Here is a 26436-nt window from a genome sequence, read left to right on the forward strand (position 1 = left end):
TCAACTACTCAAGCAACATGAATAATGCGCCCAAGTCAGCGAGAACTTGCTCGTTCAATGACTCGGATGCGCTAACAGCGCCCTCGACGAACCAGCAAGAATTTCAATTCAGATAACACACATTAGTCCGTGAAATTTTTGCCCTTAAATGTTTATCAATTTTTATATTTTAGCCCAAAATTATATGATTATTTAAATTTCTCTCCATGATGTTTTTTTTTCCCTTCTTTCAAATTTGCCTTTCTAACCGCAATTCATGGCTCTCCGCCACTACCTCGTATTCTAAGAGGCACCACCGAAGTCACACTGACTTGATCTTCACATTGATCGCCCGGGATTTGAGTAATCCCGACTCGAGAACGTAGATGTGCTCTATGGGAGACGAGGAAATTTATATTGTGTAGAGTCATTATTCCGTGACGCAAAGACTTTGCGTGACAAAAGTATCTGGACGTAGATTAAAAGAAAAAATTTCTACGTACGCTTCTTTTTTGTTTCAGTTCGAAAGAAGTTCTAAGTCGAAATTCATGTAGTGATTTCGTATGTTTTTTTTATTATTATCTTTTATAATTTGTATATGATACCATGAGAATCGATACCTTATTACGGAATCATATATATATAATAGAACTACAATACAAAAAATAAATAGAAAATACAATACATGGGAAACGTAATAACTTGTTATTAATCCAATATAAAGGAACGAGAGAAAAAAAACTACATTAATACAATACAACAATTCTGCAAATTATGAAATTATCGCCACATTCATCACTTGATCAACACACAACCACATTCATCACTTGATCAACACACAACCACATTCATCACTTGATCAACACACAACCACACGCAAAAAAAAGCAGTACATTACAACAAAGATTAACGACCGGAAATAAAAAAAAAAAAAAAAAAAAAAAAAACAAAACAAAACAAAACAGGTCAAGTTGATCATGTATAATCATGATCTATTATTGATCATGTATAATCATGATCTATTATTGATCATGGGAATCCCCTTAATCCACCACCAGCTCCTCCACCGCCACCTCCGAGCCCTTTCTTAATGCGTTTTTTTTCGATTAATATTTAAGGACACGTGACGTGGGCAGACTTGGTCACATATCTTGCCTTGGTGGGACCAAAGTCAGCTTTCTAGGCCTCGGGAAGCTCAAGGAAAATAGGGGTAAGCTCAAGGAATTGGTCAAAATATGCGGAATAGCCGAGAAAGAGAGAGAGAGCTTTGGGTCCTAAATTCGAAACGTCCCTCTATTAATCTACCATTCTAATGAGAGATTTGAGTGTGATATGGTGGTTGCTCGCTTCATTTCACGCCGGAAGGTTCTTCGTTGTCCATTCCTAAGAACAGAGAAAACGTGAGCTAGAGGATCGCATAGGATTTCCTCCCGGTGAGTGCTCCGACGCTAAAAAATAATCTAGGTGACATTTATGTGAGTAGAGATGGCCTTGATTCTCTTGCTTTTGATCTCAAATGTATATGAGTGAGAGAGAATGAGAGTGAGTATAAATTTTGGCATTAGTTGTAGAGCAAGAAAGGAATTGAGAGTGTGATCAAGAGAGAGTTTCTGAGAGAGAAAAAGAACAAGGGCAATCTTGTTCATCGGGGAAACACTTGAGAGACTTGTAACAAGTATTATTGCTCAATATGTGATCAAGCTTTGGGAAATGTCTTTGAGAATCTCGTTTTATACTCAAAGATAGTGGATCGCAAATAGGGTTCTCTCGTAGCCCAAACTAAGATTAGGATCACATTGATATGAACCTATGATAAAAATTCTCGCATCTTTATCCTTTACTTGATCTTGGCGCTCAATTGCTCTAGATTGCGTATCCAAGAAGTTATCTTATTGTTATGTTTGATTGTCTGATTTCGTGTGTGTCCTCGTTAATATTCCATGTCGTTTACTCTAACATACCTTATTATGGAGTCATATATAGAACTACAATATACTAGGCAAACGTAACTTTTTTATTAATCCATTAAAACGGATCGAGAGCAAAACTACATAGATATAGCACAACAATCCAGAAAATGAAATTACTATCACCATTCATCACTTGACCAACACACATGCATACGCAAAAAGCAAAGTAGTACATAACAACAAAGACTCACGACCGAAAAAAAAAATACAAAAAACATTTTAATAATTTGATCATATATGTATATGATCATCATCATGGAAATCCCCCTAATCCACCGCCAGCTCCTCCGCCAAACCCTCCACCGGCGCCGCCACCGCCACCGAGTCCGCCGCCACCGCCGCCACCAAAGCCTCCTCCTCCGCCGCCTCCGAGCCCTCCTCCGGCACCGCCACCGAACCCGGACCCGCCTCCGAATCCTCCTCCGGAGCCACCGCCGAGTCCTCCTCCGCCGCCGCCACCAAACCCGCCTCCGCCGCCTCCACCGAGTCCACCGCCGCCTCCGAGCCCTCCGCCGGACCCGCCGCCAAATCCGGCTCCCCCTCCGGCGCCGCCGCCGCCACCTAAGCCTCCGCCTCCACCGCCACCTAGACCGCCGCCGCCGCCGAACCTAGGGCGAGGAAAGAAGGTCTTCTCATCATTGAAAGACTCCTTTTTTGTCCCCAATAGCTTCCTTGCATTGGTGTTAGGGCAAATGAAAGCACCAACAACAAGCACAGAAAGAAGAACGAAAACCCTAACCCTAGAGTTAGAACTAGAACACCTCATAGTCATTGTGTTTTTAGTAGTGTATGTGATAATGTTTCTTTAGAGTTGATCTGTGTTTAGTGGAAAGGTATGCATGGGGTTTATATAAGGTTATATGATTGGTTGAGAAGCTATATAGCTCTTAAATATTCGCTCACATCTTCTCATCCATAATAAATGTATAAGATAACACAAAGAAAAATAAAACCGTGTAGACATGGTCCGATATGATTTGCTACTTAATGCAACCCTAGTTTTCCCAACTGTATCTAGATGAAGAAAAAAAAGGGAAGAGACAAAGCAAACAAAGCTACAGATATGTTCACACCTGATTCTTCTGATGGGACTTGTGTTATATTGTCCAATTTGAAAAATGTTCACGTCGCTCTTTTTTTATTTTTTATTTTTATTTTATTTTCATAATACGTATAAAACTACCCACTTGCTTTTAAAGAGAGAAAAAAGCTCTATTCCACGTCGCTGCACTAAAGTTGCATGGACTTTTTTTCCCTCTATTTTTTAGTAGCGCTTTTAAGCTAATCTGTGATTGGCTCCCTCGGGTTGACAATTTTAAGCACAGTACATGGCTATCTGCTTAGAGACATTGCTAATTGTATATATGTTCATGTATGTATTAAATACGGTATTATCTTTTCTTTTTCTCTTGATATGTGTATATGGTTTCAAAATGTTATACATATATATGACATATATATTGTTATCGGGGATACCTTGCTAAGTCAATGTAACAACTATTCCCTTCAAAATCGCGTTTAGAATAGTTAATGAGATACATTATCTTTAAAGCTGACTAGGATTAGTGGCTACGATAAATTGTAGAGTGTTGACCTGTAAAATTAGTACAACAATATCTCACGAAAATACACAGGTTTCGAGTACGAGGACTCCGAGTACCGATATGATTCAGGCAAGACTTTCTCCTAACACTGACGAATCTATTATAAGAGAGCAATGTTTACAAATGGTTTTAAGTAAAAGAAAGCAAAGAAGGCATAAAATTCTCCTCCTTCTCTTTGTCTTCGAATCTCATATTTATATGCATCTGGGGTCCCTCTCGTCACTGTGTGGTCGTGGGTTTGGACGGTTATTCTTGTGAACGTGGGATGATCAGTCCCACGTTTTTGGTAGTTTTTGGTAACTGCCATTTTCCTTTTACAGTGGTGGGCGGTTACTACGCTGACGTGCGCGTTATTAGAAGTTGAAACATGTTTTTTTTTTTTTACTAGTCTTTGACCTACGGTCTTCTCTTCTCTCCGAAGTTCTGATCGGTAGGTTTCGTTCTTATCTTATGAACGGATCGTTCATTTTCAGTGGTTAACTCTTAGATCTATTTTACCTGAGTTCGGTGCTGGATTTTGTATGCTGCTCGGGATTCCGACTATTATGCTCGGTGTTTGACCAAATTATCCCGTAAAATAGAGAATGACCATAAACTTGCTTTCTATCTTTAAGAATGCATCTTGAGACCCGACTTTACTCCAACTTATTTCGAAGGTCTTGAATTCCATGATCTATTAGTTTGGCTCAATCAAATTCTTAGATAATCAATAAATGATGATATCTAGATTGACTTGATTGTTACCTCTAATATCGTCGTGATCGATCTTTGAGAAGACTGGCCACTACTCTCGGGGCCAAGCTCGTGGACATTTTAACCGATTATAAATAATCGGTTGATTAATTTATATTTTAACCGTCTGTTTATTTAGTCAATATTAATCAAGTTGTTAATTCAAACCAGTTATTTCATATTTAAACTGTGGTTAACTAGCTACCGAGAAAACAAATAGTGAAATTAACGGATCGTTCTAAAAAATTACGGTTGAGTGGTTAAACTTTAACTGTTTTGAACGGTTGAAGTCTAAATTGGTTAAAAACATTTTTGCCCACCTTTATTCGCTATAACTAGTACTCTATGGCTAATCTTTTCACATATATGAAGTTATTTTCTCGAGAACAAAGGGCAAAGTCTCGCGTTGAGCTCTATAAACTTTCTCCCATCACCATCATCATCATCTCTCTCTCTCTCTCTCTATATATATATATATATATACACACACACACATTAGCAACGAGTTTTAATTAACCCGTCTTCTCACATACGCCACGGCCACGTCATACGGACTTGAGCGTGACTTGGAATGATCATCCGAGGTTCAGATGATCATAACTTGTTACACAAAAAATATAAAAAGAAAAAAAAAAAGAAGTCAAAATTCTTTTTTTTTTTTTTTTTTGTTGAAAGAAAGAAGTCAAAATTCTAATAGTGATTGATTATAATTTTTTATACGAGCCCATAGAATTGATATATATATACCTAATTCGGAGTAATATATATAGCCACAATTCGAGGCAAACATAACTTTTTTCTTAATTAATAATTTAACATCAAGAAACATAAGCAAGCTTAATACTAATTAATAACACATAAATAATCAAGCAAATGAAATTATCATCATCACTTGAAAATACATGCACATGCAAAGCGTAGAACATAACAAACACTCACGACCGAAAAAAAAAATACAAAAACATATTAATAATTTGATCATATATATTGTATATGATCATCATCATGGGAATCCCCCTAATCCACCGCCAGCTCCTCCACCAAACCCTCCACCGGCGCCGCCACCGCCACCGAGTCCACCGCCACCGCCGCCGCCAAAGCCTCCTCCACCGCCGCCTCCGAGCCCTCCTCCGGCACCGCCACCGAACCCGGACCCGCCTCCAAATCCTCCTCCGGAGCCACCGCCGAGTCCTCCTCCGCCGCCGCCACCAAACCCTCCTCCGCCGCCACCTCCGAGTCCACCGCCGCCTCCGAGCCCTCCGCCGGAGCCGCCGCCAAACCCGGCTCCTCCTCCGGCGCCGCCGCCGCCACCTAAGCCTCCGCCTCCACCGCCACCTAGACCGCCGCCGCCGCCGAACCTAGGGCGAGGAAAGAAAGTCTTCTCATCATTGAAAGACTCCTTTTTAGTCTCCAATAGCTTCCTTGCATTGGTGTTAGGGCAAAAGAATGCACCAACAACAAACACAGAAAGAAGAATGAAAACCCTAACCCTAGAGCTAGAACTAGAACACCTCATAGTCATTGTGTTTTTATTCCCAAGTATGTGATAATTTTTTTTTTCTTTTTCTCTCTTCCTTATTAGTAGTGAACTGTGTTAAGTGGAGAGGCATGCATGGGGTTTATATAAGGTCTTATGATTGGTTGGGAAGCTATCTAGCTCATAAATATTCTATCATATATCTTCTCATCCATAAATAAAAGTATACGATATATGAGACAAAACACAAAACAATAGACATGGTCCAATATGATTTATTACTTAATGCGTTCCTAATTTCCCAACTGTATTTAGAAGAAAAAAAAGGAGGCAAAGCAAAGAAACTATATATATATATATATATATATATATATATATATATATCCCACCTGGCTGTTCTCATGAGGCTCTTGTGTTATAGTCCAACTTGAGTTTTCAATAGAGAAAATTGTTCAGTCCATGTCGCTGCATTAAATTATTTGCATGGACTTTTTGTGTCTTTTCTCTGGCAGGGTTTTCGAGCTAATTTGCAATTGGGTTCTCTCGGGAACGTTGACTACATAATCGTATATAGTCATCTTTCTCACACTACTTTCTGGTCTACAATGTACTAATTGTATTTATGCGGTGTATAATCATTCTTATCCTATTGACATGTAGATAATGGTTTTAAAATATTAAATATATAGGGGGGTTATCTTGCCAAATCAATGTAATAACTTTCCGTCGATGTCGTTTAGAATAATTAACGGGATTCGTTATCTTAAAAGCTGAAAAGGAGTGTGCAAGGGCATGAGTTTAATCTCCAAAAATGACAAAATATTTTAGAAATGACAAAATATCTTCATTATTGAAGTTTAAAGAATATCTTTATAATTTTCAATTTGATCAATTATACACTATGTGTAAATATATGAAGGAAAACTTGTATAAAAAAAGTTCTGATTAGGAGTAATGAAATTAAATGCCACAAATCCTTTAGTCCCCGAACTTTGATAAGCTTGACAAGTTCGATAGACACAAGGGACGAAAGAGATTCTCGCGTGTAGACATAGGATAAAAACAATTCTACTGCGTAAAGTAATTACTAATTATATTATGTGGCATAAAGACTGAGCGGAAGAATTATCCGTAGCGCAAATCGGGGAATATCATAACTTTTCCAATACAGACACAAATTTCCTAAACATCTCGCATTAGAAATATTTAATGGAATATCTCACGAGCTAATAACATCCGGACAAACGTCATTGAGTTACTTAATACCAACTACATAAACTAAACTCTTCATTTTCTCGAATATTATCTTCCCTCTATCGTCTGAAAAGGAATTCGTTATTTTAGGCAAATATGAAGGCGTGAAGTAATGGCGAAATAAGAAATGCACACAAGAAACAAGCTAATATGAGAATGAAAAATAAGGTATTCTAAGATTTGTTTTTTAAAACGAGGTACCTAGGAAATTTCGACTTACACTACATTAATTGTGGGGAAAATAACACATTTATACTCTGTGTTTTAGTGAAATGTCGAGTTTAACCCTCAGTTTTCAAAAATGTCGAGTTCATACCCTCTGTTTAACTAAAATGACGAAATTATACCCTGAAATGAATAACAGCGTCACAAATCTCCCTTTCATTGATATTAACTCTTATATAAGAAAAACCGAATCAAATCTAAATCAGTACCCTAATTTCCAAATTCTCAATTTTGAAATAAAAATAGCCTTAAATTGAAATTAAATAATAAAACTCATACCGCCTAAGAAATGACTTCATTCCGTGTTCGAATTGTAACTCTAAAACTTGGATTATCTGTTCGAATATACGATTTTGATGACTATCAACTATCGATGTTTACCCCTTTGCCTCTTTCTGTGATCTTCACGATTAAGAGACTGTTGTTTATTTTTTAGTTTTTAAATAAATTACATATGTAGCGCGAATGAATAAAGATAATTGGTGTTTATATTATAAATATTATAGTCAACGTCAATGAAAAGTCAATAAAAAGAATATTTGTGACACTGTTGTCTATTTCAGGGTATAATTTCGTCATTTTAGTTAAACAGATGGTATAATTTCGTTATTTTAGTTAAACAGAGGGTATGAACTCGACATTTTTGAAAACCGAGGGTTAAACTCGACATTTCACTAAAACACAGGATATAAATGAGTTATTTTCCCTTAATTGTGACTAAGTGGGCTTTAGGGTCAGAATAATTAAATACAAATTTTAATAAATGAAATAAAGTCCATTTTATTCTCTTAAAATTCGAACGTAGTGTATTTTTTTTTTTTTTTTTTATCAACTACAATTAAATATATAAGAATAGGATGTATCAAAAATAGGTCTTTATATTTGTATCGAAGTAATCATTTCGTATCATATTTATTAAAAGTGGCCGTATTTAAAACATAGTTATATATAGTCAATGTTTCGTAAATCTTAAGTAAATAGCCTTTTTTTTATTTACACACGTAGATTGACGTAAATACTATACCATTTTATTTAAACAAAATGGCAAATCAGAAATGCCATATCATGCTTGCGGTTTACCTAAAATTTGCAAAACGTTGACTAGATAACAATCTCAAACGTTTTAGTTGACTAGTTGCACTACTACATACTGGAGATTCCATAATACAGTACTGTTGTGGAATGATTCCACAACGGTTAGGTACTGTTGTGGAATGCTCCGTTGTGCAATGATTCCACAACGGTACTCGTCCCGTTGTGGAATCTTAGGGATTCCACAACGGTACAGTACTGTTGTGGAAACTTCCATTTTCCAGAACGGGACAGTCATGTTGTGAAAAAATGGATCAATTTTTTGCACATTCGCCACGGCCACGTATGAATTTAGCCGCATCGAACTCTTCCACAACGGTACGGTTGTAGCGTTGTGGAAGAGTTCGCCGCGGCCAATGTCATACGTGACCGCGGAGGAGTTAAAATATTATGTTTCTCGTTTCTCGCCGCGGCAACATTATGTATTCGCCGCGGCTAGATCTTTCACAACGGGACGGTAGTACCGTTGTGGAAGAGTTCGCTGCGGTGAAATATATACGTGGCCGCGGCGAATATGTATTGAGTTTTTAAAAACTCTCGCCGCAGCAAGGTATATACTTTTGGCTGCGGCGAGATGAATTCCCAGGAAAATTTGCCGCGGTCAAATTGTACCTGAGAGCTATTTTTTTGTTTTCCAATTAAAAAACCTGAAAATGAAATTATATATTCAAAACCAAATATCCATTACATCCATAATATCCAAAACATATCCAAAACATTCAAAACCAAATATATATCCAAAACAAATATCTATATCCAAAATCAAACTAATATTCACATTCTATAAAAGTTTGTACGTATAACACCCACTCTTCTCGAACTTTCTCTAAGTTATCCGGTGTATATGACTTCTTCATTTGTAATTTATCTATACCAACTCCAACAATATCACGCATATAACTTAAGACATAATACCCGCATTCCGTGTTTCCGATTTATCTTGGAGCCGAGGCACTTGTGATTAAGGTTGATTGACCGTTACTTCGGGCTTCTTGATTGTGAAGCTTGAAATCCGAAAAAAAATCCTTATACGCCCAAAAAAAAAAATAGAAAACAAATATTTGTGTGAATGAAATACTTCAAATATTATGTAATTAATTTACCTTTTTATCAACTTCCTTAAATCCAATGGGATTTTATTTTTCAACGGATCGAATAACATCGCTTGATCTTTCCAAAGATCGAAGACAACAAGCATCCAATGTTCATTTACATAACGGCATCAAAACTAGTTGTTTTGATTTGCAATTTCGTACTATTTTGCCGATTTGCTTGACGCGTTCAGACAAATGGGCCTCATCGTTGTTGGTTTGGAGGTAGCAACTCAAACCCGCTTCAACAAAACACATTACTTCACTCCACTTATTTTTGTCTAATATGGATTGTAGATAACTACGAAAAACAATTATTGAATTAATTAATAAAATGAAATATTGTATATTGATATAAGAAAAAGAATATAAAAGAAATATTTACCCCATGTAAACCGTTATGCACGACGCGCCTATTTTCTCGTATCTAAGGAATTCTTTAACATCGTCAAACATCACCGGAATATGCATAAAACATAAAATTCGCCGCGGCGAGACCTTTGAATTTACACCTCTCCCACAACGGTACAATGTACCGTTGTGGAATACTTTGGCTGCAGCGAGTTGATGTCTTGGCCGCGGTGTGATCCAACAACGGGTCACTGTCCCGTTGTGGAATATCCGAGATTCTACAACGGAACACAATACCGTTGTGAAATCTATATTCTTCCACAACGGTATAGTTGTACCGTTGTGGAATCCCACAACGGATTGTACCGTTGTGGAAACATATAGATTCCACAACGGTACTGTGTTCCGTTGTGGAATATCCGTTGTGTAATCCAATATTTGTAGTAGTGTTACCTAATTTTTTGTTTTAAATTTTGGCGACATCTAACTATATCTAGCCGATATCTAAGCTTTTGAAGATTCTCGATATGATATGTGTAATATATATATTTTCTAGTTTTAAAATATGGTCCAATTTTATAAGATTCGTGAATCAAATTGTTAAAATTCATTAAATTTTGTTAAATTTGAATGATTATTTTTTTTTAATAAAGTTTTAAATTATAGAAAAAATTGTTTACTAACAAAGAGAGGGAGAAGACACATCACTTTTTAATTTTTTTTTTACATTATTGTTGACATAGAGCATTTATAGAATACATGTCATTAATTATACTTAATATTTTCAAATCAAGTCACATCTTCCTAAAGAAAAAAGATATAGAAATTGTAAGAACCCAAATATATGAACACCATTAATATCATTTGAAAACAAAATAGAATTAATATATATGTTAGGTTTTCTTATTTTGAAATATATGTATATATATAATCCATCGGTATCTTCGTCGATAACCGATATCTCCGTAAATTTTTAATTCGTACGTCGGTAGCGATATTTGAAATATCTATAAATTCTCCATTGATATTTCTATCGGTAACCGATATCTCAGTAAATAGATTATCGGTATTTAATCGATCCGTAACGGTATTTGAATTCTTCGTTTAGATAAGTTAATTTTATAGTTCAATGAAAAAATAGAATCAAAATGTTAGATATGATACCATAGAACTGATGTGCGTTTTTCAGTCATATAACCACAATATGAGGGAAACGTTAACGTACCTTTTATCAATCCAATACCAAGAAAAACGATAGAGAGCAATAATAGTATTAGCAAATAATAAATCAAGCATATGAAATTATCAAGAACTTCAAAATACATGCATATGCACACATGCACATGCAAAAGCAAAGTAGTACGTATTACAAAGAATATTATTGACTGGAAAACTAAAATACAAAAGCATTTTAATAACTTGATTATAGATGTATATATGATCATCATCATGGGAATCCCCCTAATCCACCGCCAGCTCCTCCACCAAACCCTCCACCGGCGCCGCCACCGCCACCGCCGCCGCCAAAGCCTCCTCCACCGCCGCCTCCGAGCCCTCCTCCGGCACCGCCACCGAACCCGGACCCACCTCCAAACCCTCCTCCCGAGCCACCGCCGAGTCCTCCTCCGCCGCCGCCACCAAACCCTCCTCCGCCGCCTCCTCCGAGTCCACCGCCGCCTCCGAGCCCTCCGCCGGAGCCGCCACCAAATCCGGCTCCCCCTCCGGCGCCGCCGCCGCCACCTAAGCCTCCGCCTCCACCGCCACCTAGACCACCGCCGCCGCGGAACCTAGGGCGAGGAAAGAAAGTCTTCTCATCATTGAAAGACTCTTTTTTAGTCCCCAATAGCTTCCTTGCATTGGTGTTAGGGAAAAAGAAAGCACCAACAACAAGCACAGAAAGAAGAATGAAAACCCTAACCCTAGAGATAGAACTAGAAGAGCTCATAGCCATCATATGATATTGTTTTTTTTTTTTTAGTAGTGAACTGTATTAAGTGGAGAGGTATATATATGCATGGGGTTTATATATAAGGTCTTGTGATTGGTTGAAGCTATTTGGCTCTTAAGTATTTCTATCTCACATCTTCTCATCCATAAAAGTCTGCACGCATATATAACACAAAAACAAAACAAAACTATCGCTTATATATGGCTTTCAAATATTATATATGATTTATTATTTAATGCAACCCTGATTTCCCAACCATATTAGAGGAAAAAAAGGAAGATAAAGCAAACGAAAATTGTATATATGTTCCCACCTGACTCTTCCCATGAGACTTGTGTTATATTGTCAAATTTGAAAATTTTCGTATCGCTCTTTATTTGTATATATAAAACTACCAACTTGCATTACAAATCAGAAAAAAATAGTTCTACTTCATGTCGCTACATTAAATTTGCATGGACTTTTTTTTTTCTTTCTTATGAATTGGCTTTCGAGCTAATTTGTGATTGGTTCTCTCGGCTTGACTATATCAAGCAGAGTGATCCTTCGGAATCCGGATTGTTTGATCTTTTTTTGTGTCTCCAGGCAGATACTACATTTAAATACCCAATGTCAAAATTTAAAAATTTAAGGTAAGTAAATATGAAAATAAAATTTTGTAAGATAAAAATTAAATACAAGGTTTTATGAGAAACAAAAATTCGAACTTGAAACGGCTACAAATATTATTTCGCTCTAAAATTTAATATATTTCTTACATTATTAATGTATTTTTGTAGGGATTAGTTTTAAATTTTATTAGATAAATTACAAACTAAAAGTAAAGACTACTAAAATAAATGAGAAGGGCTAAATTTTTTGGGGTGGTCACTGTCATGGTGGGGTTAGGGGTTGGTGGTCGCGGGTCGCATCAATACTACCAAAGCTCAATCTAGTTAATTTTTTTTCCTTCAAGAGTGTTTTTTTTTTTTTAGTATTACAATTTACAAATAAAACGAAGTAAATAGTCATTTAATTATTATTGGCAAATTATCATGAACCACTATAACAGAAGGCTTTTACTCGTTTGGTGCCTTAAAATATACATGGGATTGTTGATGTTAGAATACTCTTTTGTGGGAACTTTACAACATCGTGATTGATGTATAATTGTTTTTTTAAATAAAAAAAAAAAAATCCGACTATCAGCAAGACCCGTGAGTGAGAAGGGAACGAATATTAAAAACATTCGATCGGCTTAAATTCCATGCCGTATTCGAAAATATTATCCCTATATATGTTTAGTCACATGACATCAAAATATAAAGAATATCCTAGTCAAATATTCACATCTCCACATTATTAAATATTGACTGTTGGAAGAATTGTAAATAATAAGCTTTATTTACAAGTAAATGGATGATTTGTGGCTAATATTTGAGTGGGGTCCACTCATCGGAATTTGTTAATTCTTGCGTATTCTTATTCCTCGTTGCGTTGGGTATAAGATTGATTATTTATTTGCCAAAATCATTACTATAATGAATGAGAAATTGATGCTCAAAGTATGCTTAAAGAACACATTAGTCATGTGGAAATAAAGTGAATTGCAAAAGTCCCACATGGGTTGAGTAAGTGTGTTGTGGTAGTGTTTATATACCATCCTCTCTCTTTAGTGGTCAAGCAAGTGCAAGAGAGGAGAGTGTGTGTGGGTTATCTCTTAACCCCTCACGCGCGCGCCGCCGCCGAGCCGAGCCGGGCCGGGCCGGACCCGGGCCCGGGTTTCGGGTTTCGGGTTTCGGGAATGTCTCGGTCTCGAAAGTTCACTAACCTTTGTGTTATGTTGGGAATTAATTTATTCTGCATGGGATTAAAGTTAGTGAGCAGTAATGAGCATTAATGTATTAATTGGAGGTTATGGCTGAACGTTTTAGATGGTTCAAATTCGGAACCTCCTCTGCTTGCTTGGCTATAAAAGGCCTTCGAGTCTCTCATTCTGAACACATCCGAGAACACTCCTCTCTCCCTCTCTTTGAAATTGTTTTGTTTTGTAGTCTGGTGATAGGTTCTGACGCTCTGGTTCTAGTTCGCCGAAGCCGAGTTTTGTGGTGCATTGCTCGTCTTGAAGTCGTTGTATCCTGGGAGGCTTTCGCTCACGAAATCCAGCACCCGTGGGAGGGCGATAAAAGCTTCAAGGAAACCGTCAAACGGGCCTCGACCTTTCCTTGTTTTCTGTTGCTATTCCGGTTTATTTTCTTTTTAATTTCCTTGCATGTGTCTTGTAATTTTCCTATCAATATTTTATTAATATTGCTAACAATCTTGAAGCTTTTATCTTTTTTTTTAAGACAGCCTGCGAGGAAGAAAAGTTTTCCAGAATATTTTTTTTTCCCGGTTTTGGTTTATTCGTTACTAATATTCGTTGGTTTCTCTTGTAGAAAAGATGACTAACGCTAACGACACGACGAATGTGACTGGTGATGGGAGCCTCTCCGAGAATCCCTCCGTGGTGAACACCCCGACGACCATGATGTTTGGTCAAATTCCTGTGACCTTGGGTCAAGACTCGGTGGCGGCTACGGCCGGGAACGGACCTGCGGGTCTTGTCCAACCAATGGCTTCGATGGCCATGAACGGTTCAAGCGGTTCTGTGGCACGCGTGCCCGCCGTGATACCGGCCGAGAAGCCCGAGAAGTTCACGGGGTTGAACTTCAAACGTTGGCAACAAAAGATGTTGTTCTACTTGACAACGCTCGGTCTTGCACGGTTCCTGACCGAAGATCCACCGACTCCTCGTGAGGACGAAACCGATCGTGATGTGCTAATGGCGTTTAGCGCATGGAAGGATTCCGACTACTTGTGTCGGAATTCCGTGATGAATAGTCTCAACGACTCGCTGTACAATGTGTATAGCTCCAAACTCTCCTCCAAAGAGCTTTGGGAATCACTGGATCGGAAATACAAAACCGAAGACGCGGGCTCTAAGAAGTATATCGTGGGCCGCTTCCTCGATTTTCAAATGGTGGATTCAAAGACCGTGGTGAGTCAAGTCCAAGAGCTGCAACTTATCATCCACGAGATTCATGCCGAGGGAATGACCATTAGCGAGTCATTCCAAGTTGCCTCTGCCATCGAGAAACTACCCGCGGGGTGGAAGGACTTCAAAAACTATCTCAAGCACAAGCGAAAGGAGATGAGTTTTGAAGACTTGGTTGTCCGTCTCCGAATTGAAGAAGACAACCGTGGCTCCGACAAGAGGTTCAAGATCCACTCCGAGAATGCCAACGTCATTGAACATGGCGAGAGCTCGAGGGGAAAGAAACCCGCCCACAAGCTTGGGCCAAAAGGAGGGACGTTCAAGAAGAAGAAGCATCAACAAAAATTCGTTGGGAAATGCTTCAACTGTAACAAAGAAGGTCACCGTGCTACCGATTGTAGGAAGCCAAAGAAGAAGAAGGAGGCCAATGTCGTGGAGGGCGATGATGAACTCCTCGTCGCTGTGGTCTCCGAGGTGAACATGGTGGACTCGAACCCCAAGGAATGGTGGCTGGATTCTGGAGCAACCCGCCACATATGCTCTGATAGAAACTCCTTCTCCACCTTTGAGCCGATGGAAGATGGAGAGAAGTTGTTCATGGGCAACTCTGCCACCTCTGACGTCAAGGGAAAAGGCGACGTCCTTCTGAAGATGACATCTGGGAAGGAGTTAAAGCTCACGAACGTGCTCTATGTGCCCGATATAAGGAAGAATCTCATCTCTGGAACTGTGCTGTGTAACCATGGGTTTAGAATGGTTTTAGAGTCTCAAAAAGTTGTACTATCTAAGAATGGGATGTATGTGGGCAAAGGCTATATTAAGAATGGGATGTTCAAGATGAATGTAATTACCATCAAGGCAAATGAGATTAATAAGAAGAATTCTTCCGCTTATATGATTGAGTCATTTAATTTATGGCATGGTAGACTAGGTCATGTGAATTATGACGCGTTGAGAAAATTAATTAACTTGGATTGCATTCCAAAGTTTAATATTGACTCAAAACATAAATGTGAAATTTGTGTTGAAGCAAAATTAACGAGAACATCTTTCCATAATGTTGAAAGAAATAGCGAACCTCTTGACTTAATCCATACCGATTTATGTGATTTAAAGTTCATGCCAACAAGAGGGGGTAATAAATATTTTGTGACTTTTATTGACGATTGTACAAAATATTGTTATGTTTACTTGCTTAAGAGCAAAGATGAGGCAATTGAGAAATTTACCATGTTCAAATTAGAAGTTGAGAATCAACTTAATAAGAAAATTAAAAAGGTCCGAAGTGACCGAGGAGGAGAATATATTGAGCCTTTTGGGGCGTTTTGTGCACAACATGGTATTATTCACGAAGTCACTCCTCCTTATTCTCCTCAATCAAACGGAGTTGCCGAACGAAAGAATCGCACACTCAAAGAGATGATGAATGCGATGTTGTTGAGTTCTGGGTTACCCCAAGAAATGTGGGGGGAAGCAATCTTATCTGCAAATTTCCTTTTGAACAGGATACCCCGAAAGAAGGAGGATAAGTCTCCGTCTGAGTTATTTAAAGGAAAAAGACCTTCCTATAAATATTTGCGAATGTGGGGGTGCTTAGCCAAAGTAATGGCGCCTCCTCCAAAGAAAATGAAGATAGGACCAAAAACTGTAGATTGTGTCTTCATTGGATATGCACAACATAGTAACGCATATAGATTCATTGTGTATGACTCGAAAAACCCCGATATACACAAAGATTCAATTATGGAATCTAAAACTGCTTCGTTCTTTGAACACGTGTTTCCTTATAAGTCTAAGGAAGAAGTACCCAGTTCATCAAACCAATTTCTTGACGATATTGAGGAAATAACTCAAGAAAATAATGACGAGTCTGGGGACGAGACAGAGTCCGAAGGACCTAGACGAAGCAAACGAGCAAGGGTAGAAAAATCATTTGGTTCTGATTTTCTGACCTATATGCTAGAGGCTCCACCTCAAACCTACAAGGAGGCTGTAAACTCTGTTGAGGGTCATTTATGGAAAGATGCCATAAGAAGTGAGATAGATTCTATCTTGCAGAACCATACTTGGGAGTTGGTTGACCTTCCTCCTGGAAGTAAAACACTTGGTTCTAAGTGGATCTTCACGAGGAAGATGAAAGTCGATGGTACTATTGATAAGTACAAAGCAAGACTTGTAATCAAAGGGTATAGACAACAAGAAGGGTTGGACTACTTTGATACATATTCTCCCGTGACGAGAATAACATCCATAAGATTGATAATTGCATTTGCTGCATTACGAAATTTAGAAATTCATCAAATGGATGTAAAAACTGCTTTCCTTAATGGAGATCTCGAAGAAGAGATTTATATGACTCAACCCGAGGGTTGTATTGCTCGTGGACAAGAAAGGAAAGTGTGTAAATTGGTCAAGTCGCTTTATGGCCTTAAACAAGCCCCAAAGCAATGGCATGAGAAATTTGACACTGTGATGATGTCAAATGGATTCAAAATCAACGAGTGTGATAAATGTGTGTATATTAAAGTCACTAATAATGGTTATGTGATTTTATGTTTATATGTTGATGACATGCTAATTGTGGGTAGCAATAATCGCATGGTTCAGTCTACGAAAGATATCTTGAACTCAAGATTCGATATGAAAGATTTAGGACTTGCTGATGTAATTTTAGGGATCAAGATTACTCGTACGACTAATGGAATTGTCCTAGATCAATCACACTATGTTGATAAAATTCTAGACAAGTTTGGAAAGAGCGATTCTGGAGTCTCTAGAACTCCTATAGACATTAGTCAACACTTGTCTAAGAATAAAGGTGAATGCATCTCCCAAATTGAATATGCGAGAGTGATAGGCAGTCTCATGTACTTGATGAGTTGTACGAGACCTGATTTGGCCTACACTGTTAGTAGACTAGCTCGATATACGAGTAATCCAAGTGCTGAACACTGGAAAGCAATCGTGAGAGTGCTGAGGTATCTACGATTCACTCGTGATTACGGTCTACACTATACAAGATATCCTGAGGTCATTGAAGGTTACACTGATGCGAGCTGGATATCTGATATTCAAGATTCTAAAGCCACTAGTGGATATGTATTCACTCTGGGAGGTGCGGCTATATCTTGGAAATCCTCCAAACAAACTGTGATCACTAGATCCACAATGGAATCTGAGTTTGTTGCGTTGGATAAATGTGGCGAAGAAGCTGAATGGCTTAGGAATTTCGTAGAAGATATTCCTGATTGGACTAGACCCGTGCCTGCAATATGTGTATATTGTGATAACCAATCTGCTATTGGTAGAGCACACAGTGTGATGTATAATGGTAAGTCTAGACATATCCGTCGACGACATAATACCGTTAGACAACTTCTCTCATCTGGAGTCATAAGTATTGACTATGTTAGGTCCAAAGAGAACATTGCGGATCCGCTAACCAAAGGGTTAAATAGGGACCAAGTAGAGAAGACATCTAAAGGAATGGGACTGAAGCCCATGGCAAATAAAGCCAAGGCAAAGGAAACCCAACCATGATGACTGGAGATCCCAAGATCTTGGTTCAAAGGGACAACCTAATTGTCAAAGGCTAAGTGAGGTCACTGTGGGGGTAACCCCTGATCCTATTCCTATTAAAATAGTGACTCCCGTACGAGGTTAAGCTTAGAGATTTTAATGATTCTGTGAAATTGGATTGTTGAGATTCCGAATGAGTAATGCGGGATTACTCTTCATAACTGAATCACCTATGTGAGAGAGAAGTGGGGCCGCTTCAAAGGAGAATTAATTGGGCTTAGTTCTTTAGAAACTCTTGCAGAACCAGGCGAATGTTCAGGGCAAAAATGAACATAACCATGAGAACTGAATCTGTGTCAGGAAAATATCAGTGGGGGATATGTTTATCGTTTATACAAAACGACTAACAGTTCAAGGACATCGTGTCTACTGAGTAGTTAGTAAAGATGACATATCTTTCCGAGGGAAGGTTCAAAGGCTCTACCTACCTATCCTATACTGGTATTAACCGTAGAATCTATCACCACTTTGAGTCGTGTCGTGTCTTTATAATTGTCGTCTCACAATTTCATTCATGTGGGGGATTGTTGGAAGAATTGTAAATAATAAGCTTTATTTACAAGTAAATGGATGATTTGTGGCTAATATTTGAGTGGGGTCCACTCATCGGAATTTGTTAATTCTTGCGTATTCTTATTCCTCGTTGCGTTGGGTATAAGATTGATTATTTATTTGCCAAAATCATTACTATAATGAATGAGAAATTGATGCTCAAAGTATGCTTAAAGAACACATTAGTCATGTGGAAATAAAGTGAATTGCAAAAGTCCCACATGGGTTGGGTAAGTGTGTTGTGGTAGTGTTTATATACCATCCTCTCTCTTTAGTGGTCAAGCAAGTGCAAGAGAGGAGAGTGTGTGTGGGTTATCTCTTAACCCCTCACGCGCGCACACACACACACACACGCGCGCCGCCGCCGAGCCGAGCCGGGCCGGGCCGGGCCCGGCCCGGCCCGGCCCGGACCCGGGTTTCGGGAATGTCTCGGTCTCGGGCTTGGGCCTTGGGCTCTTTGGGCTTACCCTTAACTTTTTATTGCAAAGTTCACTAACCTTTGTGTTATGTTGGGAATTAATTTATTCTGCATGGGATTAAATGTCTGCATGGGATAAATGCATTACGTGTGCCTTTATTCTGGAGAATAAAGGAGACTTAATGGAGACGTTTTTGAGCGAGCTTCCAAGGCTGCTCACGTTCAAAACCTGCAGAGTTAGTGAGCAGTAATGAGCATTAATGTATTAATTGGAGGTTATGGCTGAACGTTTTAGATGGTTCAAATTCGGAACCTCCTCTGCTTGCTTGGCTATAAAAGGCCTTCGAGTCTCTCATTCTGAACACATCCGAGAACACTCCTCTCTCCCTCTCTTTGAAATTGTTTTGTTTTGTAGTCTGGTGATAGGTTCTGACGCTCTGGTTCTAGTTCGCCGAAGCCGAGTTTTGTGGTGCATTGCTCGTCTTGAAGTCGTTGTATCCTGGGAGGCTTTCGCTCACGAAATCCAACACCCGTGGGAGGGCGATAAAAGCTTCAAGGAAACCGTCAAACGGGCCTCGACCTTTCCTTGTTTTCTGTTGCTATTCCGGTTTATTTTCTTTTTAATTTCCTTGCATGTGTCTTGTAATTTTCCTATCAATATTTTATTAATATTGCTAACATTGACAAATGCAACAAATGCCAGTACTTTAAAAATACAATAAGAAAGAAAAGAAACCTAGCATGCACTAATTATTGATTTTTTTTATAAGCAATAATAGTAGTTCCGAAAATGCAAGGTTATATATATACACATAAAAATTAAAATGAATATGGCCTGCTCACATGAGTTTAAGATATATACTACTATAAATTGACCGGCTCAAATAAGTAAAATCCAGTTCTCCACATTATTAATCATCGACAATACAACGAATCCAGGTACTTTAAAAAAAAATACAGGCAAAGATTGAAAACCAACATTAACACTTAAAAGTACGCGTGGTAATTAAATAAAATAGTAGTAATCGATCGTCATAAAATGAAAAAGGTTCACACACATTTTAATCATCATCAATATATATATATATAAGAAGTGATGTTCATAGTCTATCAGCGCATCATCCTCAGGCAAAAAAAATTAGTGGATTCTAAGACCGTGGGTCCCACATATTAATTTGCCTATAATTCTCTTACGGTGATGTGCTGAATTCAGACTACGTTTATCATTTTCCTATATTTATATATATATATATATATATATATATATATATATATATATATATATCAAGGAAGTCCACCAAACCCACCAAGTCCACCGCCAGCTCCGCCACCGAACCCTCCACCGGCGCCGCTGAGACCGCCGATTCCACCGCCGCCGCCGCCACCGAATCCTCCGCCGCCGCCTCCTCCGAGCCCAGCTCCGGCGCCGCCACCGAAACCGGAGCCGCCACCGAACCCTCCTCCGGCCCCGCCTCCGCCGCCGCCGCCAAACCCGCCTCCACCGCCGCCCCCGAGCCCTCCGCCGGAGCCGCCGCCAAATCCGGCTCCGGCGCCGCCACCGCCGCCAAGACCCCCGCCGCCACCACCTCCTAGACCTCCTCCGCCGCCGCTGCCGAATCTCGGACGGGGAAAGAAGTTCTTTTGGTCGTTGAAAGAAATGTTATTAGTAGACCCTTTTTTATCATGGTCGTTGGATTTTCCATGCAACGTCCTTGCATGGATGTTATTAGGGCAAATGAAAGCGCCAATGAGGATGAGAATGAGAAGAGTGGAAACTCTAGAGCATGTCATCGTCACCGAACTGTATGTTATTATTGCTTTTTTTTTTTTCTTTCTGTTTGGTGAAGTTGAAGTGAATAGATACGGGGTTTATATAGAGATGTGAGTAAGGTCTTTTTTTAAGTACATATAAGGTGAATTAATTAGCATACGCGAGTTCGGTTGAGAACCTGCTTTTGTTACATAATGTTTATATATTATATATGATCTTTATTGTTACTATTTTCTCATCTTCTCATCCATAAAAAAAAGTTTATGATATGCACACATATGTACTATAATGTACATATTATAACTAATGTATATGTATATTTATCTGTGTGTGGACTAAGTATAATTATAAACCATGATATATATATATATATATATATATTAATATATAATGTGTGTATATATAAATAATAAATAATACGATCATGAATTCCCAACTGTCGTTTAAAAAAAAAAAAAAAAAAAATTCCCAACTGTCGTTTCGAAAAGGAGGTAAAACATGTATGTCCCACCTGATTCTTTTGACATTATTTAGCTCAATTGGGAAAGAAATGCTCAATTGCGTTTATTATTATTATTATTATTATTATTATTATTATTATTATTATTATTATTATTATTATTATTATTATTATTATTATCATTATTATTATTATTATTATTATTATTATTATATTGATCACTTCTCATGATAATAGAATATTTTTTACGGAAATTTATCTAGTTTTTCCCATGTTGATTAAAGGTTAAAGGATATTAATTAGTTGGAACACGATTTGAATTGAAACAAATTCCGGAAAATTTTCCAAACATTATTTTTTGTCATTCTGAAAATTGGCATTATTGTAACCATGCCATGTTGAAAAACATTGTATATTTCTCCCATAATTGAATATATGATAACAACAAATATAAACACACCCTAATAAACTATTGTAGTAATCTATCTGGTAAATCTTTTAAGCTGGCAAAGGTATTTGCTCAGAAAAAAGAAAAAAATAAAACACATCTCATGTGATGTGAGTGAACGGTGCGCATAGCATAATGTACTAGATCTATAGCACAAACCACATTGGAACCTATATCTAAAAATTTGAATATTCTCGTGCCTAATTTATGTATAGCGGTGACCTTTCCAGGTATATTTTAATATTCTGGAAGTATGACGAATGAGATTTAGTATGACATATATATTGGCTATTAATCGAATAAAACTGAATCCATTTAATCGGCTATAACCAGAAATTTGGCTTCCATTTTTATTTTAAAGGTTTGTCGAAAATTCGATTTAATTAAGCCTAAAATTGTATCAAAATTAAATCAAATTCATCCCGTTATATATCACTCTTTTACCTTAATTAAAGAGACGAGTGTCGCTCTGATTTAAGTATTTTTTGTGATCATTTCTTGTTTTTATTTACTTATATATTGGTATAGTGACTAATTAATGAATGGTGTTAAATGAAAAATGGATATTTTGCGAATTCTATGTTTTGATTTTGATAATTAGCTACATTGTAAAAAAAAACTATGCTATGCAAAATTCTAACATAAAATTTAATTTCTTAGTATTAGAAAAAAAGCTAGGTGCGAAAGATTCAAGTATTGTAAATATATGCAATCTTTTTTAACGCTCTAAAATGATTGTATCAAATAATAAAAATATTCTAGAAATTTAGTAAAAATATATGTAATAAAACACAAAATTGACTTTATAATAATGTGAATTTTATAATGTAAATGTATCAAAAATTGAAAAATATTTGTATCTTACATCTTCGGACGGTATACCCTCAAGCAATTCAAGAAGATTTTAATTTTTGCAATATTTTCAATATTTGACATTGTTCTTCGTCGCGGATGTGTGGCATCATGTTTCACCTTTAAGGGTATTTCGTCGAAGAATTAAAGATACACACTTAAATTTAACTTTTTAGGGGCAATTAGGTCAATAATCCAATAATCTATCATCTTTTTAAAAAATAGTCAAAGTTTCATTTTATTAATAAAATAACACATCAAGCCGAAGTAAATTAATTAACTGGTTAGGTGAATTTAATTTACTTCGGAAAATAGCTTACCAGATTGAAGTAAATTAAATTAACATAACGAGTTAATTAATTTATTTCGGTCCGGTGAGTCATTTTTTTTCAATAAAATGAAACTTTAGCTAGAATTTTAAAAGAAATTAAAGAATAGACTAGTTGCAACAATAGAGAGAACACGTCATCAAAGAGCTCCAATTCTCTGCTTTTTTTTTTATCCGAACAACAACATTGGTTTCATGGCCTTCTTAAGCATAGTATTTGGTTTCCTTGATAGCAACTCTCGAGCATCTTCCTTATATGTTTGAATATTTAAAAATGATAGAAGAAAATACATGTTGTCGCGGATGGTGAATCACGTCACTAAAAGGCTGAGTGTCGGACTAAGTGAATCTCTTTAAGATGTTTCGCGGCTCTGTCCGGGGTTGTGGAAGAAATCAATAAGCCCTTTCATATTGCCATGATAAAATAGCCCTAGAATACCTGTTTGGAATCCTTGAACAAAGAAATGGCATCAAAACAATAATAATTAAGTCCTTGACTTGATTGGATTAAGAAGTGTCCTTGTTGAAACTTTTTTTAAAATTCTAATCTTATGTACTAAAACAAAACAAAAAAATATGAGGAGAGAAGCTTAGTATTTCGTTATCCAATGCCACGAAGAACGAGAAACACATCAAAACTCTAGTACCCATCAAATCTAAAACCGAAACCAAAGTCCATACTAAATTTCAAGACTACATAAAATTTTCAAACCCGTTGAACTGTTATGAACCCGGGATCTTGATCTTGCGATTCGTCCTTTCACTACTACAAAATACCCTTTTAGAGTCGCTCAAAAAGCGAGCGACGCTCCATGCCACGTGGCCTGGCGTATTTTTTAAATATTAAAAAAAAAAGATTTCTGGAGTCGCTCAATTTTTGAGCGACTCCAGGCTGGTGTCGCTCAAAAATTGAGCGACTCCAGGTTGGCGTCGCTCAAAAATTGAGCGACTCCAGAAATTTTTTTTTTTTAATATTTAAAAAATACGCCAGGCCACGTGGCATGGGGCGTCGCTTGCTTTTTGAGCGACGGCACGTCACGTGTATCTGGCGTCGCTCAGATACCTGGCGTCGCTCAAAAAGCGAGCGACGCCCCATGCCACGTGGCCTGGCGTCGCTCAAAAAGCGAGCGACGCCAAACGTCGCTTGCTTTTTGAGCGACGCCAGGCCACGTGGCCCAATCAAATTAAAATGCATTAATTTCAATCTTTTCCACGTCAAACGAGCTCCAAAAAATAAGGTTACGCGTCGCTCAAAAATGTACCCGACGCAAATATAGCGACTTCTAATAGGTATTTTGTAGTAGTGTTTGTAGGAAGTACTCGAATTCATTGTCGTGTGTTGAATTTCGTTTTTCAGCCACTCTAATATAGAGAGAGTGCTCTCCAAATTAAAAGTTGACTGAGAAGGTAATTTTAATTAACTAAAAAGACCTATATAAAGGTAGGTCAAATTACAAGCAAAACGGGTCCAATAACCAGAAGTTAGATAGAATTTAAAGACATAATTAAAAAAAGACAAATAATTAAAACAAAATCATCTTAGATCCACTATTTCCGGACTTTCGGTGATATGACTTCCCATCGGAAGTGTAACATATGCAATAAACACAATCTAATTAATGAAAGGTTGGTTTTGTTAATTAGAAGTATTCTAGTAATATTTAGTAGACAATTTGCAATTATGTAAGCTACGACTTGAACGATTCTAGTAATATTATAGTATTCTGTGTAATTTTTCTTGTTCCTTTGCTGCAAATCTTCATCGGTGCGGTGTTGTCGTTTAGACTCAAACTTAGAGTCATAGTTGCATAAACTAGAATGAGATAGCGAAAAAAACATCATTGGTACTCTTTTTATATTACTTAGAGCTGATAACTCCATTCTTTATTTTCAATGTGGTATCTTTTCACTTATAATATTTTGCAAAAGAATCACTGTATAATAGTAACGAATTATTTAGATTGTGTGAAGAGATAGAGATAGATAATGTTGGTGTATTCTTGTAAATTGAATTCTAATTATATACAAATTTAGTAGACCCAATATGTTGAGTCCCTCCAGCTCACAATACACCCGCCCTTCAGCCTTGGCAGTGGGACGGAGCCAGAGAAGCTCACTAGGGGGGCCGCTAATTTGAAAAAAAAAATCAGGGGGACTAATTTGTAAATTTTTTGAGTAAAAACATGTAAATTTTTAAAAAAAAAAACTGACCAAAAGTGCAAGAAAAAACAATTTGAGGTGGGCTTGAGCCCACCCTCGGCCAACTGCAGCTCCGTCCTTGTGGCACGCACGCTCGACAAAGAGTCGCTCAGCACACTTGGCCTTGGACTCCAGGCATCTGCACGCTCGGCTCGAGGCCTACTCGGCGGTGATCCCTTGCGACACGCCCCAACGTATGTGTGTGAATTCGGTCTCGTAGCAATGCTCTCACTAAATCCCTCTTTGCTAAGTACTTTCTCATACCGAATGAAAGACACCAAAGCCCTCCTTGACGCCGAGCCCCCTCACTTGCCGCGGATCCGAAGCCACAGAGAACCTTGGCGTGCCTCATGTACCGTGAACCTGAGAAGCCTCCTTGCCAAAGATATCTTGTGAGCCGAAGACTTGTCGCACAAAGCTCCATGCCGTGTTTGTAGTACGCAGGGACGAAGCCGGGAATTTAGATTAGGGGGGACTAATATGTAAAAATTTTAAAATTTTAGGGTAAAAAAATGAAAAATGGATCAAAAGTGAAACAAAAAAAAATGACCGATCATATATCGGTGGTCCGCCGCACCTCAGCCAAGGACAAAGCAAAGACTCCACGCCATGCATTTAGTCCTCGGCACGTCCTCAAACACCGAGCCTCCTCACTGAGAGCCCCTAGTCGAGCCCCTCGGCCCAAGTTACCTCAAAGGCTCAAAACCTCTCAAGCCTCATAGTTTTCTAAAAGTACCTCAATTCACACAAGTATGAGGTAAGTTCTCAACTTGAGAAAACTATGTCAAAATGGTTTACGAGCTCTAAACTCTCTCTCTTTCTTTCAGACCTTACTTTTTCTCTCTGTAATCTAGGGAAGAGCTTGAAGATTTTTTTTCTTTCTTATTTTGTGTAGTTTTCAATTTTTGACATAAAGCTATTTTTTTTCTTCTAAAAATTAAAAATTAAATCTAATTTTTGATTCGTTTACATTGTACACTCAATTTGTGTTTTTCATTAGTTGAACTCTTATCCGAGTTGTGACTCAAACTCGCAACCTCAAGCTGGTCTAGATGAAAGCTACACCAATTCGATCACCCAATTTTGTGCT

The 26436-nt window shown here is 37.8% G+C and overlaps 1 protein-coding gene across 1 annotated transcript; it reads right to left on the bottom strand.

Moving 5' to 3' along the window:
* Nucleotides 1–2089: 2089 nt before the first annotated feature.
* On the bottom strand, nt 2090–21079 carry LOC149398556 (uncharacterized). The gene is made up of 5 exons (XM_089614619.1): nt 20686–21079; nt 11294–11539; nt 5332–5620; nt 4332–4337; nt 2090–2557 (listed from the first exon to the last, which is right to left on the bottom strand). Exons 1-5 carry the CDS (start codon nt 21077–21079, stop codon nt 2203–2205), a joined length of 1290 nt encoding a protein of 429 aa, XP_089470745.1. The 3' UTR covers nt 2090–2202.
* Nucleotides 21080–26436: the final 5357 nt, after the last annotated feature.

This window comes from Urtica dioica, chromosome 5, assembly GCF_054948205.1.
Source record: "Urtica dioica subsp. dioica isolate 48M chromosome 5, U.dioica_male_clone48M_v1_H2, whole genome shotgun sequence".
Classification (NCBI taxonomy): Eukaryota; Viridiplantae; Streptophyta; class Magnoliopsida; order Rosales; family Urticaceae; genus Urtica; species Urtica dioica.

Bases quoted from the DNA above. Each gene is read 5' to 3' on its own strand.
- LOC149398556 (XM_089614619.1), bottom strand. From the start codon at position 21,079: ATGACATGCTCTAGAGTTTCCACTCTTCTCATTCTCATCCTCATTGGC. The intron at 11,540-20,685 runs GCGGAGGATTCG...GCGGTGGTCTAG, and splicing joins TGGGCTCGGAGGAGGCGGCG to GTGGCGGTGGAGGCGGAGGC. The intron at 5,621-11,293 runs GCGGTGGCGGTG...GCGGCGGTCTAG, and splicing joins TGGAGGAGGCTTTGGCGGCG to GTGGCGGTGGAGGCGGAGGC.